The 15,520-nt window shown below is 49.0% G+C and overlaps 1 protein-coding gene across 1 annotated transcript; it reads left to right on the top strand.

The window, feature by feature from the left end:
• Positions 1-10,105: 10,105 nt before the first annotated feature.
• LOC121824480 (cytochrome P450 2D3-like) lies at positions 10,106-14,398 on the top strand. The gene is made up of 9 exons (XM_042265244.2): positions 10,106-10,380; positions 11,196-11,367; positions 11,624-11,776; positions 11,855-12,015; positions 12,658-12,834; positions 12,996-13,137; positions 13,360-13,547; positions 13,910-14,051; positions 14,151-14,398. The coding sequence occupies exons 1-9, from the start codon at positions 10,192-10,194 to the stop codon at positions 14,327-14,329; spliced, it is 1,503 nt and encodes a 500-aa protein (XP_042121178.1). The 5' UTR covers positions 10,106-10,191; the 3' UTR covers positions 14,330-14,398.
• Positions 14,399-15,520: the final 1,122 nt, after the last annotated feature.

The following is a 15,520-nucleotide window of genomic DNA, read 5'->3' as shown; positions in this document are numbered from 1 at the left end:
CCTGGTGTGGTCCTGCACTGTTCCCTATATGCCTGTCAGCTTGGTGGGGTCCAGCACAGTCCCCTCCATTTCTGGCAGAATTATGTGGTGCAGCAATCCATGAATCCTCCTCTTCAACACAACAGGAAGTTACAATATCAAAACCCCTTGAATGCTTTGTTTGGGGCTCTCTCAGTGCTTCACCCTAGGTGTACACAATGTCTCTAAAAGTTCTCCTCAACTATCATGAGCAGTTATAAAGCAAAGATCTTTATAAAGCACAGTTGCCTCAGTGGTTGTGGATGTTGGGATCATGGCGCTCCGTTCTTAGACCTGATCTTGTCTCTTTAGAATCAAGTTCCCGCTGGGACCTGACTGATACACTTCCATTGTACTTTGATTCCCTTTCCATTCAGTTTTGACTTTTGACTATCTTCTTGTTTTACCTTGTCATTTAAATAAAAATATTTAAATTCTGTATTTATTTCTCTTATCTTCCTTCCTTTTTTCTTTTCTTTTTCATTTTCTTTCTTTCTTTCTTTCTTTTTTTTTTTTTTGGTAGTGTTGTTTGGATTTTTTGTTTTGTTTTACTTTGTTTTGTAACAGTGCTAGTTTCCTGGAACATGCTTTGTAAACAAGGCTAGCCTTGAACTCACAGATCCACCTGCCTCTGCCTCTCAAATGCTGGGACTAAAGGCCTGTGACACCACACTGGGCTGCATTTCTTCACGCACCAAGTGTGAAGCATCTCAAGCGTTAGTTCTGTGGTTCGGGATCCCATAGGGAACAACAATGGGCAACACTCGTGCTGTGGCCTCTGCCATGAGCTTCACCAACCATAAAGAGTCTCTTGGCCTTCCTTTGCCCAAACTAAGTGTTCCTGAGACAGAACCTTCAGAGGCAACAGTCACCCCAGGGAGTCACATCACTCTTCCCAAGCCAACTGGGTTTGCACTTCCCACCAAGCCTAAGGAAAGAAAGCAGGGACCCGGGAATGACCTTAGACAAATGTAGTCTTCACTTCAATGAACCCAGACAGTTGAAGCCAGCAAAGGGAAATGACACACAGAACAGAGTCCAGGAGAGACATGCCCAGGTCCTTCCTATTTGTCCTCATCCAGTGGAGTCCAAAGGACAGTGATCAAGTATCTGTTGACATGTGTACAGAGAATTGTGAACTGGGAGCACCCCTGAACGCTGGTGACCAGGGACTGAGTTCCAGCTTGCTCTTGTAGACATGGCTCAGCTGTGCAGCTGACATGAATATCAAGACCCCAGTCACCAAGAAGTCACACTCATCATGACAGGCCACTATTGTTCACATGGCTATGTGGCATGGACGGAGGAGAAAGATTCAAACAGTGTAAGCAGGCAGACAGTTACCAGAGCATCCAGGTCATCTCCCAGGAGCAGCTGACAGACCAGGTTATTTACATCACACAGTGTGTGACATCCTTCACCTTCTTGGTGCACTTAGATCACAGAGACTCATTTAGCCTGAATCAGGAAACTCAGACCTAGTCAGCACCATTGCTGCTCTTTCCTGATGTCATACATGACACACAGAAGAGAGGTAGAGAAATGAACAGAGGCAGAATGTGAAACAGCTAATGTCCAGGTTTGATAATCAGGCCACAAAAGTTACCCTGGGAGGGTCCTGAGGCAAACAAGAGGAAGCCACCACCTGAGCCAATCAGTGACCAGAGCACAGTTGTCTCTGTCCCCACTCCTGACTGTGACCCATGCTGCTGTCCTGACTCCCATTCAGGGCTCCATTCAGACCGACATCAAGTTAGATCAAAGAACCTTCTCTGTGCCCCAATCTAGGGTGACATATTTTCCTAAGTGGGTTGGGCAGGGAAAGAGCTATGGAAAAGAACAGGAAGCTGACTTGGCAGCTTCAGGCCAGCAACAAGCATGGAGTACCCCAGAGTCCCCAGTAACATACACATGGGCAGGGAAGGGTGCGGCAGGGGCAGCAGAGAGGAGGTGACAGACCCAGTGTCTGGTCCTTGCTGAGGTGCTGCATGCTGTGAACTCCATCTTCTCTCACTCAGCTCCTGCCTCCCTCTGCCACACTGGAGGGGGCAGCAGAGAGTGCCCACCTGGATTCCACTGGGATTTCTGAGCCTTTGGTCTTCAGATGTCTGGATCCCCAACAAGGACAGGGACTGCAGCTTTGCTAACCCTAGTGAGTGATGAGCTGACCTGTGCAGTGTGCCCAGCAGTGCCCAGGACACAGGTGACATTTGTTGGAAGGCTCAGGAGTAACCTTCACATTCTCCTCATGGCTGCCCATCCTAACCACAGCCTCTGTTATGAGGAGGAAACGGCCTCCATTTCTCCATATGGAAGACTGTTGGGGGAGAGATTGACCCACCAAGAAAGAAAGTGTGAATAATGGAAAGAAACCACCGTGGGACAAGTTCCTGGCCCAACCTAGTAGCCTCCTCAGGCTTTTCAGACCATTTCTCAGCTCTCTAAGATCAGATCTGGGAAATCTCCTAATTGTGTGTCTTGCTTTACTGATCAAGTGTGGGACCTCAGGCCTCCACTGAGGATTACATGGGCTCAAATTACCTTCCCACTGGCCCCTACTAAGACAAGGAGATCCAGCTATCTCCCCACTGCACCCCACTTACTTAGAGGGGCTTTTCCTGTCTCCCTGCACTGACCCCCACTAATCCACTGGGGCTCTTGCTGCCTTTCCTTTCTGCCCCCCACTACCACACAGGGACTCCTGCTGCCTTCCCACACTGCCCCTCACTCACCCCGTGGGGCTGCAGCCTCCTTCCCCTAACTGCAGGAGACACCCTCGACTGCTCACACACCCACAGAAGCCACTGACTGGTACTGACGGTCAGGCCATTCTCTGGCCAACAAAATGTTCCCCGAAGCTTTGGTGAGGTCTTATTCCTTCCCAAGGCAGTGTCCTAAAGCCCCCGAAGCCGCACATGGATGGAATACCTGATCATTTTTCTACAGGTAATGACTATGCACCTCAAACAGGTGTTCCATTGGACATCTGCCCATCATGCTCAGCCCAGCAGAACCGCGATGTTCAGCTCTCAGGATGGACCGAAGGTCTCTGGCCCCTCACTGCTCTTGGCCAAACAAATCACAGAAACTTGTGACAAAGGACAAAAGAGCACCATTGGCAGTCCCTTATAAGGTCGCAGGTTCCAATCTGTGGGACTTCCTGATCCCAGGAGGCTGTGGTGAGTGTTGGACATTGTTTTCCTGGAAGCCTGGGCAGCAGTGGGGCTGCCATGGAGTTGCTGACTGTGCATGCCCTGGGTCTGTTTCCATAGTCAAAGTCATTTTCATATTACTGGTGGATTTCTTGCCCCGGTGCCAGCACTGGACTCTAGATACCCACCTGGCCCTGTGCCCCTGCCCGTGCCGAGCTATCTGCTGCAGGTGGACTTCAGGTACATGCCATACAGCTTCTACAAGGTGAGGGAGTTTGTGGTGGATGGATACGGAGATTACAGTGTCTGTTTCACTACATCCTGGGGATGTAGCCAAGGTTAGGCCGGAGCTGGGATCCCAGGATGGGACAGGCTTAACAGCTCTCTGGTTGCAGACACTGCCAGGTCTGAGGACACTCTACTTTCTAGGGCAAAAGGGTTTGGGGGAATTAGGGGAAATCCAGGAGGTAGGCAGGTTGTGACATCAAGGTTCATATCTGTTTGGAGAGGGCAGCAATCATGAAGACCCCACATCCCTTATGTGCCTGTTCCAGATGAGGTCTTAGTGTGGATCAGGATTATGGGACAAGTTCAGCATGTCTGTCAGGAGATTGAGTGCAGGGAGAGGGGCTGGGGCTGCTTGAATCTCGTGCTGTTGTATGGGCCCTGGCCTCACTGCCCATCTCAAGGAAGCAGTTTCTTCATGTGTCCTGAGATATTGAGGGGTCCCAGGACAGTGTTTAGGCTCTGGCAAGATCACAGCAGGTGTCATATCTACCATGAGTCCTTTGCGGAACTTAAAGGATGGGGATTCCACAGCCACAGTGCACCAGGTCTAAGGCAGGGCACAGAGCTCAGTGGAAGAGCTTTTGCCCAGGAAATGTAAGGGCTAATGATCAAAACAAACAACACACACATTAAAATATGCAAGCAAACACACAAACACACAAGCATATGTACACATACTGATTGTGCACTCACACAATGACACAGACACACACACACACGGACACATGGACACAGTGCCAATACTTACGCATTAAACTAGTTCAAGGATCTGTGGGCACCTCACTTCCTAAGTGCTCTGTCCCTCTCCTTCAGCTTCGACAACGCTATGGTGACGTGTTCAGCCTGCAGATGTCCTGAAAGCCCGTGGTTGTGATCAATGGACTGAAGGCGGTTCGGGAAGTGCTGGTGAACCGTGGAGAGTTCACTGCAGACCGCCCCCCAATACCCGTCTTTCAATACTGGAACGCTGGTCCCAAACCTAAAGGCAAGAGGCTGTGTGGGGCTGAGGGGGGTCCGGAGCCAGACCTGGGGGACAGTGAGCATTGAAAGACAGGATAGAATACAGGTGGTAGGGCAGTTAAACTGTTCAATGAGGCCCTGAGATCCAGGCTGAGGAACCTGTAAGCAGCACTCCTCCATGGTCCCTGCCTTAGTTCTGCCATCCGATTCCTGCCCTGACTTCAATACCTTCCACTCGGTCTTCTACAACCTCTATTGTCTCTGTCTGGCTAAACTCTATTTCTCTTGTATCTTTTCCAACACTACCCACAAACATTTTCTTTTCTGTGAAGTGGGCAGCAGGTTCTACAGAATCCTCTGCAGAATCAGTTCTCTCTGGTTCTCCTACATATCCTTCAGCCTGGTGTGGTCCAGCACAGTTCCTACCTTCCTGTCAGCCTGGTGTGGTCCTGCACTGTTCCCGACATTCCTGTCTGCCTGGTGTGGTCCTGCACTGTTCCCTATATGCCTGTCAGCTTGGTGGGGTCCAGCACAGTCCCCTCCATTTCTGGCAGAATTATGTGGTGCAGCAATCCATGAATCCTCCTCTTCAACACAACAGGAAGTTACAATATCAAAACCCCTTGAATGCTTTGTTTGGGGCTCTCTCAGTGCTTCACCCTAGGTGTACACAATGTCTCTAAAAGTTCTCCTCAACTATCATGAGCAGTTATAAAGCAAAGATCTTTATAAAGCACAGTTGCCTCAGTGGTTGTGGATGTTGGGATCATGGCGCTCCGTTCTTAGACCTGATCTTGTCTCTTTAGAATCAAGTTCCCGCTGGGACCTGACTGATACACTTCCATTGTACTTTGATTCCCTTTCCATTCAGTTTTGACTTTTGACTATCTTCTTGTTTTACCTTGTCATTTAAATAAAAATATTTAAATTCTGTATTTATTTCTCTTATCTTCCTTCCTTTTTTCTTTTCTTTTTCATTTTCTTTCTTTCTTTCTTTCTTTTTTTTTTTTTTGGTAGTGTTGTTTGGATTTTTTGTTTTGTTTTACTTTGTTTTGTAACAGTGCTAGTTTCCTGGAACATGCTTTGTAAACAAGGCTAGCCTTGAACTCACAGATCCACCTGCCTCTGCCTCTCAAATGCTGGGACTAAAGGCCTGTGACACCACACTGGGCTGCATTTCTTCACGCACCAAGTGTGAAGCATCTCAAGCGTTAGTTCTGTGGTTCGGGATCCCATAGGGAACAACAATGGGCAACACTCGTGCTGTGGCCTCTGCCATGAGCTTCACCAACCATAAAGAGTCTCTTGGCCTTCCTTTGCCCAAACTAAGTGTTCCTGAGACAGAACCTTCAGAGGCAACAGTCACCCCAGGGAGTCACATCACTCTTCCCAAGCCAACTGGGTTTGCACTTCCCACCAAGCCTAAGGAAAGAAAGCAGGGACCCGGGAATGACCTTAGACAAATGTAGTCTTCACTTCAATGAACCCAGACAGTTGAAGCCAGCAAAGGGAAATGACACACAGAACAGAGTCCAGGAGAGACATGCCCAGGTCCTTTCTATTTGTCCTCTTCCAGTGGAGTCCAAAGGACAGTGATCAAGTATCTGTTGACATGTGTACAGAGAATTGTGAACTGCGAGCACCCCTGAATGCTGGTGACCAGGGACTGAGTTCCAGCTTGCTCTTGTAGACATGGCACAACTGAGCAGCTGACATGAATATCAAGACCCCAGTCACCAAGAAGTCATACTGATCATGAAGGCCACAATTGTTCAAGTGGCTAGGTGGCATGGATGGAGGAGAAAGAATCAAACAGTGTAAGCAGGCAGACATTTACCAGAGCATCCAGGTCATCTCCCAGAAGCAGCTGACTGACCAGGATATTTACATCACACAGTGTGTGACATCCTTCACCTCATTGGTGCACTTAGATTACAGAGACTCATTTAGCCTGAAGCAGGAAAATGAGACACAGTCAGCACCATTGCTACTCTTTCTTTCTTTCTTTTTTTTTCTTTTTTTTTTGCTGTTTTTTTCTTATTTGTTCTTGGTTTTTGTTTGATTTATTTATTTATTTATTTATTTATTTATTTATAATGCCAAATGCTGTTTATTGTAGGAGGGAAGAGGTCTTAAATACAGGCTTACAGCATAATGGGAGAACCCTGGAGGGCAGAAGTTTGCTACTGATGTTTTACAATCTTGCATCTGAGCTGTTAACGCCCATTATGCAGGATACACAGACAAGGAACTTCCCTGAAGTGCTCAGGAGGATGGGACCTGGCAGGGAATTAGCATAGGGAGGATATCAAGGTCAAGGTCCGCAAGCAAGGCAACAGCTACCAAAAATGGGGGCCAGGGACCTACAGGTCCCCCTTTTACTAAAAAATGAGCTTCTGACTTAGGTTGTGTGGGACGTCAGCAGGTCACCTTACCCCTCATGGAGATGCCTGCCTAGGCCACACAGGTGCTCTGTCTTAGGTGGTGAGCACCCCCCAGGAATTACCCGTCTCTGAATACTCATTATCATACAGGCTCAATCGTGTGTGAGCTGCAGAGTTAACTGCTGCCAAAGATCTCAAAGTGGCATTGGGCTTACAATCTGTGTGTTCAATACAGAAAAGACCAACAGAGGTCCTATCCCACCCATAGCCAGTAGGCTAAAGGCAACTGAGCCATTCCCTTCCTTAACAAGCCTTACTGCAAATTGGAGTCCTTGTAAGATGGTATCCCAAAAGCAAATGGAACTTGAGTTTATAAATTTATAATTTTCAAAGCCAATCAAAATGTATATAACTATTGAATTAAATTTATCATGCCCAATAGAATGAAAGATTAACTAACTGTGGTAGCTACTTTTGCTGCCAGGGTCTCCACTGTGCTAGCTGTAGTAAGCAATTATGAAGTGGTAATCCCAGAAACAGTAGCAGCGGTGGCCGCCACTGCTATAACAGCAACAATGGCAGCAGCAATGTCAAATTCTCTTCTGGAGTGTGTGGACATCCACTGGCATGGATACAACTCCAGGAACACAAAGCGCCAAGGCCCATTTTTCTTGATCCCAGCATGACTTAGGCTGGCAGCTCTGCAAAAGAACAACTAAGAACCATAAAGAAAAAGCAGGCAGCTCATAAGGAACAGAACTAATGGTCTTATAATGGCTACATTCAGGCTCATAAATTTTAAGGTATCTTCAAAGGGGGGCTAAATGAATTTCAGGAGGCCAATAAATGTTGCACAGAGCCACTCCTGAAAAGTAGGTACTACATCATTTTGAAGAGGATTGTGAAAATGAAAAGGCTTAGCTGGCATGCTACTGTTAACAAATGGAGGTCAGTGACCTTCAGGGTTATCCTTAATCTCCAAGGTGTCTGGGTGACAGGTTCTCCAACATACTTGAAAAAGCAGCTACCATATATTACCTTCTGGAGAATCCAACCGCATGGCTACAGTTCCTAGGCTTATGTTAATGTTTGCCAAGGTTGGCCATATTGGGCTCTCAATCCCCATTGGCATCAGAAGGGGAGAGGTTTTCATGAAGGCCCAATAGGTCTCTGCCATGCTGGGATTCGGCATCAGCCACAGGGCACACACAGTGCTCAGGAACCCAAAGAGGAACCTCATTGTCCTGAGGAAAAACATAAACAGATCCCCAGGCCCACACCAACACCAGATTGGGTCTCCTCCAAGTGCTAATAGAAAGATCCTTCCATCGTTCCAGAGGGTAATTTGCAACAGGAGACCTCCAGTGCTTATCTGCAGTGGATACTCCAGCAGAATTCACCAATAAAAAATGTAAAATATATAAAACAAGGGAAAGAATAGAATGTAGAGAGGAATGATCAGTCCCTAGTTCCCTCTTTTTTTACTTTAGTAATATTTTTTTTGTTTTTTTTTAAATAGTTGCATTTTTCTTTTATTTTTATTTTTCAAATTAATTAATTAATTTATTTTTCTATTATCAGCTTGATACAGTATGTATTCTTATCTTAATTGTGAAATGTTTCATTGAGGCTTGCTCAGTAATTCAGTAACAACCAAAACTTATAAGCCACAGTCATCCTAGGGTCCCCCATGCTATATATATATATATATATATATATATATTCTCCATGGTTGTGTGGGTTGTACTCTGATTGTTCTTTATTTTATATCTAGAATTCACTTATGAATGAGTACATACCATGCTGCTCTTTCATGATGTCATACATGACACACAGAAGAGAGGTAGAGAAATGAACAGAGGCAGAATGTGGGACAAATAATGTCCAGGTTTGACCATCGGGCCACAAAAGTTACCCTGGGAGGGTCCTGAAGCAAACAAGAGGAAGCCACCACCTGAGCCAATCAGTGACCAGAGCAGAGTTGTCTCTGTCCCACTCCTGACTGTGACCCACGCTGCTATCCTGACTCCCATTCGGGACTTCATTCAGACCGAGATCGAGTTAGAGTAAAGAACCTTCTCTGTGCCCCAATCTAGGGTGACATATTTTCCTAAGTGGGTTGGGCAGGGGAAGAGCTATGGAAAAGAACAGGAGCTGACTTGGGGCTTCAGGCCAGCAACAAGCATGGAGTCCCCCACAGGTCCCAGTGGTATACACATGGGCAGGGAAGGGGGTGGCAGGGGCAGCTGAGGGAGGAGACCCAGGGTCTGGTCCTTGCTGAGGTGCTGCATGCTGTGGACTCCATCTCCTCTCACTCAGCTCCTGCCTCCCTTCTGCCACACTGGAGGGGGCAGCAGAGAGCGCCCGCCTGGATTCCACTGGGACTCTGAGCCTTTTGTCTTCAGAAGTCTGGATCACCAGATAGGACATGGACTGCACCTTCCCTGACCCTAGAGAGAGATGAGCTGACATGTGCAGTGTGCCCAGCAGTGCCCAGGACACAGGTGCCATTTGTTGGATGGCTCAGGAGTCATGTTTCCATTTTCCTCATGGCTGCCCATCCTAACCAGGGACCTCTGGCATGAGGAAGACACTGCCTCCATATCTACATGTGGAAGACTTTTGGGGAAGATGTTGACTCACCAAGAAAGAAAGACTGAAAAGAGACAGAGGCCACCATGTGACAATTTCATGGCCCAACTTAGTCGCCTCCCAAGGATTCTCAGACCATTGCTCAGCGCTCTCAGATTGGATCTGAGAAATCTCCAAGTGTGTCTCGTTTTCCTGATCAACTGAGTGACCTCAACATGAAGTGAACACTACATAGGCTCCAACTACCCTCCCCCACTGCCCTTTCCTCACCCACAGGGCTCCAGCTGCCCCTTATTCACCCACAGGGGCTACAGCTGCCTCCCCACAACTGCAGGAGACACCCTCCCACTGCTCACACACCCATGGGAGCCATTGACTGGTAGTGACAATCGGCCCCTCATGTCTTGACAACAAATTATTCCGTGAAGTTTCTGTGAGGTCTTATTCCTCTCTGAAGCAATGTCCTCAGTCTCTCAAAGCTTTGCATGTGGGGCAGACAAAACGTTCTACTACATGTCATCATGGTGCACCCTGAAGCAGGGATCCACTGGACATCTACACAATGTTCAGCCCAGCAGAACTGCTATGTTCAGCTCTTGGGCGGGACTAAACATCTCTGGCCCCTCCTTACACTTGGCTAGACAAATCACAGAAACTAGAGGCAAAGTACAAAGGTCACCATTGAGAGTCTGTTATAAGGTGGCACGATCCAAGCTGTTGGGATTTCCTGATTCCAGGAGGCTGCTGTGAGTGTTGAACATTGTTTTCCCGGAAGCCTGTGCAGCATTAGGGCAGGCATGGAGCTGCTGACTGGGTATGGCCTGGGGTCTGTGGCCATATTCACAGTCCTCTTCATATTACTGGTGGATCTGATGCACCGGCGCCAGCGCTGGACTTCTCGCTACCCACCAGGCCCTGTGCCCTTGCCTGTGCTGGGCAACCTGCTGCAGGTGGACTTCAACGACATGCCATACAGCTTGTACAAGGTGAGAGAGACCGTGGGAGACAGTAACAGAGGTTGCAGTGTCTGTGGAACCAATACTGGAAATGGAGCCACAGGTCAGATAAGGAGTTGGGTCCCCAGCATGGGACAGGCTTAACAGTTTTCAGGTGGCAGTCACTGCCAGATTTGAGGACACTCGGACTCTCTGGATCAAAGGTTTTTGGGACAAATTCCAGGAGGTAAGGTAGGGTGTCACAGCAGAGTTCAGTTCTGGTTAGACATGGCAGCAATCATGAAGACCCCATGTCCCTTATGATTCTGTCACAGATGAGGTCTTAGTGTGGAACAAGATTGTGGGACTATTTCAGCAAGTCGGTCAGGAGATTGAATACAGGGAGAGGAGCTGTGGCTACTTGAATCTCGTGCTGCTCTGTGGTCTCTGGCCTCATGCCGCACTCCGCATCTCAAGGAACCAGTTTCTTCATGTGTCATGAGATGCTCAGGGGTGACAGAACATTTTCCTGGCTCTGACAAGGTCACAGCTGGGTGACCATATCTACTGAGTTCTTTGCTGAACTTGAAAGTGAGATGCCCCAGCCACAGGGCAGCAGATCTCAGACTGGGGATGGAGCTCAGTAGAAGAGCAATTCCCAACACATGTGAAGACCGAGGTTCAATAACAACAACAACACAGAGAGAGAGAGACAGAGAGAGAGAGAGAGAGAGAGAGAGAGAGAGAGAGAGAGAGAGAGAGAGAGAGAGAGAAAGAGAGAGAGAAAACACCAAAGTTTGTGCAGTGAGCCTGGTTCTGGATCTTCTGAGACCTCCACTTCCTAAGTGTTCTGTCCCTCTCCTCAGCTTCGACAACGCTATGGTGACGTGTTCAGCCTGCAGATGGCCTGGAGGCCAATGGTTGTGATCAATGGACTGAAGGCGGTTCGGGAAGTGCTGGTGAACTGTGGAGAGGACACCTCTGACCGACCCCCAATGCCCATCTTTCAACACATGGGCTATGGTCCCAAAGCTAAAGGCAAAGTGCTGTGTGGGGGCAGAGACAGGAGCAGAGTCAGACCTGGGGGTCATTGAGCAGAGGAAGGACCTGACACAGGGGGTAAAGCAGTGAAGCAGTTCAAAGGCCTCTGAATCCACCTAGAGTCAACTTTACATGCTGGAGTGGGTGGGGATGGTTTGGGGGTGAAGGTGAGAGGTTATGGGTGATACTGATCCCAGAGGAGCAGAGGACAGCACAGCCAGGCATCCTTGGTTACACACACATGTGTCTACAGGTGTGGCCTTTGCACCTTATGGGCCCGAGTGGCGAGAGCAGCGAAGATTCTCTGTGTCCACCATGCGCAACTTTGGCCTGGGCAAGAAATCCCTGGAGCAGTGGGTGACAGATGAGGCTGGCTACCTCTGTGATGCCCTCGCTGAAAAAGCTGGTGGGTGATGGGTGAGGGATGCAGATGGGCACACAAGACATGAGCTGTACAGTGACTCACTTGCTTCTCCACTCCCAGGACAGCCGCTCAATCCCAGCCACCTCCTGAACAAAGCTGTGTGCAATGTGATCACGTCCCTCATTTATGCCCGGCGCTTTGAGTATGGAGATCCTCAGTTCACCGAGCTGCTAAAAATTTTGGAAGAAAACATGGGAGAGAACACTGGCTTGTTTCCTGAGGTAGGAGGATCAGGACATCCCACAGAGCCACATCAATGCTGTCCATCTTCCCTGAGGAAGCTGTGTGCCAAGGCCATGGGAGAGGCCTTCTGGGAGTCCACTGCAGGAGGAAAGGCCTGGACCTTGACAAACCTCCAACAATGGGGAACGGGGGGAATGGACAAGGTCAGAGTTTCTGGGAAGGGAGAGAACCTGTGTCCTCTGTCTACATGGAAACTACACAAGCCTGTGGTGTCCAATGTAAACTATTCATTCTGTTCACCCTGGGCTGTAAGAGCCTAAAGGCTGGAACAGAGGAGGAGGCAGGTGATGGGTGGGGACGAACAGACCCTGTGTCCATTGTGGAAGAGGCTGGAATCTGAGACTGGATTAGATCAACATTGAGCCAAAGTGTCCAGGTCAAGAGATGGTCAGTGGGTAAAGGAGCTCACCAAACAAGCATAGTACTTGAGTTCGAATCCTGGAAACCACAGGGTAAGGGGAGAACTGACTGGAGGTGTTCCCCTGACCTCAACATCATTGTCATGGCAACAATATTCCTCACATCATGCATATACAACCAAACATTGAAATAATGATAACTCTATTAGACATCCTTGTTATTAACACAGATTAAAAAGCAGCTTTCCTTGGCGGTCACAGGTTCTGAACACGTTCCCAATTCTCTTGCGCATCCCGGGGCTGGTTGACAAAGTCTTTGCTGGGCAAAAGATCTTCATGGCCATGGTGGATAACTTGGTGAATGAGCACAGGAGGACCGGGGACCCTGCCCAGCCACCCCGAGACCTGACTGATGCCTTCCTGGCAGAGGTGGAGAAGGTGAGAGACTCTGGCATGTGGTGTCCAGTGCACTGTGAGATCCAAGAGGGTGAACCTGTGAAAAACCCAGTGACCCCAAGTGTGGCCTCCTAGAGATAATGGAAAGGTATTGTAGGGCTTTTCTCTCTCTACTCTGAGTCCACCATCTCTGTCGGTCCCAGGCCAAGGGGAACCCCGAGAGCAGCTTCAATGATGCCAATCTACGTTTGGTCGTCTCTGACCTGTTTGGTGCTGGGATGGTGACCTCTTCTATCACACTGGCCTGGGCCCTGCTGCTCATGATCCTGCACCCAGATGTACAGCGTGAGTCTTGCTGGGGCTGGGAAGAAAGAAGAAGGAGGGGAGAGGCACACACCTTAAGCCTTCTTGGGACACTTGTGGTTCCCAGCACTGACTTGACCCAGACTCAGGCAAGGGTGATGGCCATCTTTCTCCATGGACCCAGGCTTAGCACAGAAGTAGTAGAGGGTTAAGGGGTATCTGCCTGGGACTCCTTAACTGGGGGAGGGGGTGCTGTTTCTCCAGGCCGAGTCCACCAGGAGATCGATGAAGTCATAGGACAGGGGCGGAGTCCAGAGATGGCAGACCAGACCTCCATGCCCTACACCAATGCTGTCATTCATGAGGTCCAGAGATTTGCAGACATTGTCCCAATGAATTTGCCACACATGACCTCTCGTGACATTGAAGTACAGGGCTTCCTCATCCCCAAGGTATGCATGGCCCTTGTACCGTACCATGGCCACAAACAAACAAGGGCAGGAAAGACCAAGACCACCACATCCTGGTTTCCACATGGTGATGGGATCATCCTGGTGTGAGAACATGACAGCCATTGAGGAGGATTCTCCAGGGAAGTGGGATGTCCAACTGAATAATCCACAGGGGATTTTAGGAAGCACTGCACACAGGGACAGGTCTTGGTTTGGGACACCTTCTATCAGTAGTGAAGGGGCTAAGATGCACTGGGAAACAGGTCCAGTGTGTGCAGGAAGAGGTTGTGCATGTGAACTTGGTCTCCAGAGTTGTGTTAACTGTGTCCCAGTCCATGTTTACACAATGTACCTCTTACCAGGGAACGACCCTCATCCCCAACCTGTCCTCCGTGCTGAAGGATGAGACTGTCTGGGAGAAGCCTCTCCAGTTCCATCCTGAACACTTCCTGGATGCCCAGGGCCACTTTGTGAAGCATGAGGCCTTCATGCCATTCTCAGCAGGTCCTGAGGGGTGCCTGGCTCCCTGTCTTTTCCTAGGGTCCTTGGAGGGTGGAGCATCCATCAGGGCCCAGACTGACTGAGTCCCTCTCCCACCCACAGGCCGCAGAGCATGCCTGGGGGAGCCTCTGGCCCGCATGGAGCTCTTCCTCTTCTTCACCTGCCTCCTGCAGCGCTTTAGCTTCTCGGTGCCTCACGGACAGCCCCGGCCCACTGACCATGGGGTCTTTATGTTTCTGGTATCTCCCTCCCCGTATGAGCTCTGTGCAGTCACTCGCTAGCAGGACACTGATTCTAGTCCTGCCCCTTGCTTACTGTGATCTTCCCACAATAAACCAGTTTTGTGGGTACCACTTGCCTTCTCATTTAAACTCTCACCCGGTCTGCATCTGGTCCTCAGAGAACTGTCCACCATCACCCCTCACCCTGCACCTGAGCCTTCCTAATGGACACCTTGAATGCTAGGAGAAAGGGCTGAGCTCACCCTAGTGCAAAGTGACAGCCTGCAGATTCAGGACCTGGGACCCTGACACAGAGAATGGCAAGTTTGGGGCTAGCCTGGGCTATAAAGCAGGATTTAGGACTGCAAGATTCCATACTGAGGATCACAGTATCACGTACACAGAACCAGGGAGGGAGAAAAGAGGAAACTGAATGGGAAGAAGGGAAAGCCGGAGAGCAGGGTGGGAGGAAAGAGAGGAAGGAAGGAGAGTGCTGGTGCTCAGAGTTTCGGCTGACCCTTGTCACCTGAAAGACACAGCAGCAGTGACTGAGGTGGTGACAAACTCCCCAGGGTCCATTTGTCCTCCTCCAGTGGAGTCTAAAGGAAAGTGATCAAGTCTGTTGACATGTGTACAGAGAATTGCTCTTGTAGACATGGCACACTTGATCATGGGGACTCATTTATCCCTGAAGCTGGAAAATGAGAACTGAGTTGTGTTGCTGGGGTATTCGTGTGTCCACTTGGCTCCTGCAGCCACTCAGACCCAACCAAGTAAACACACAGAGACTCATGTTACTTATAAACTGTATGGCCATGGCAGGCTTCTTGCTATCTGTTCTGATATCTTCACCATTTCTATATGTCCACTATTGTGGTTCAGCACACATCCCTATATTTTGTCAGACTTTTGTGGTCCAGCACATTTCTGAATGCTTCTCTTCAACACAACAGGAAGTCACAATATCAAACCCCCTGGAATGCTTTGTTTGGGGGTCTCTCAGTGCTTCACCCTAGGTGTACACAATGTCTCAAAATGTTCTCCTCAACTATCAGGAGCAGTTTTAAAGCAATGCACAGTTGCCTCAGTTGCTGTGGATGTTGACATCATGGCGCTCCATTCTTAGACCTGATCTTGTCTCTTTAGAATCAGGGTCCCACTGGGACCTGACTCATGTTCTTCTACTGTACTTTGATTCCCTTTCCATTCAGTTTTGCCTTTTGACTGTTTTCTCGTTTTGCCTTGTCATTT

Source organism: Peromyscus maniculatus, chromosome 20, assembly GCF_049852395.1.
Source record: "Peromyscus maniculatus bairdii isolate BWxNUB_F1_BW_parent chromosome 20, HU_Pman_BW_mat_3.1, whole genome shotgun sequence".
NCBI lineage: Eukaryota > Metazoa > Chordata > Mammalia > Rodentia > Cricetidae > Peromyscus > Peromyscus maniculatus.
This window is presented reverse-complemented; position numbering and strand designations above follow the sequence as displayed.

Excerpts from the sequence above, each read along its gene's own strand:
- LOC121824480 (XM_042265244.2), top strand. The coding sequence starts at position 10,192 with ATGGAGCTGCTGACTGGGTATGGCCTGGGGTCTGTGGCCATATTCACA. Across the intron at positions 10,381-11,195 it reads TGCCATACAGCTTGTACAAG|CTTCGACAACGCTATGGTGA; the intron begins GTGAGAGAGACC and ends CCCTCTCCTCAG. Across the intron at positions 11,777-11,854 it reads TGCCCTCGCTGAAAAAGCTG|GACAGCCGCTCAATCCCAGC; the intron begins GTGGGTGATGGG and ends CTCCACTCCCAG.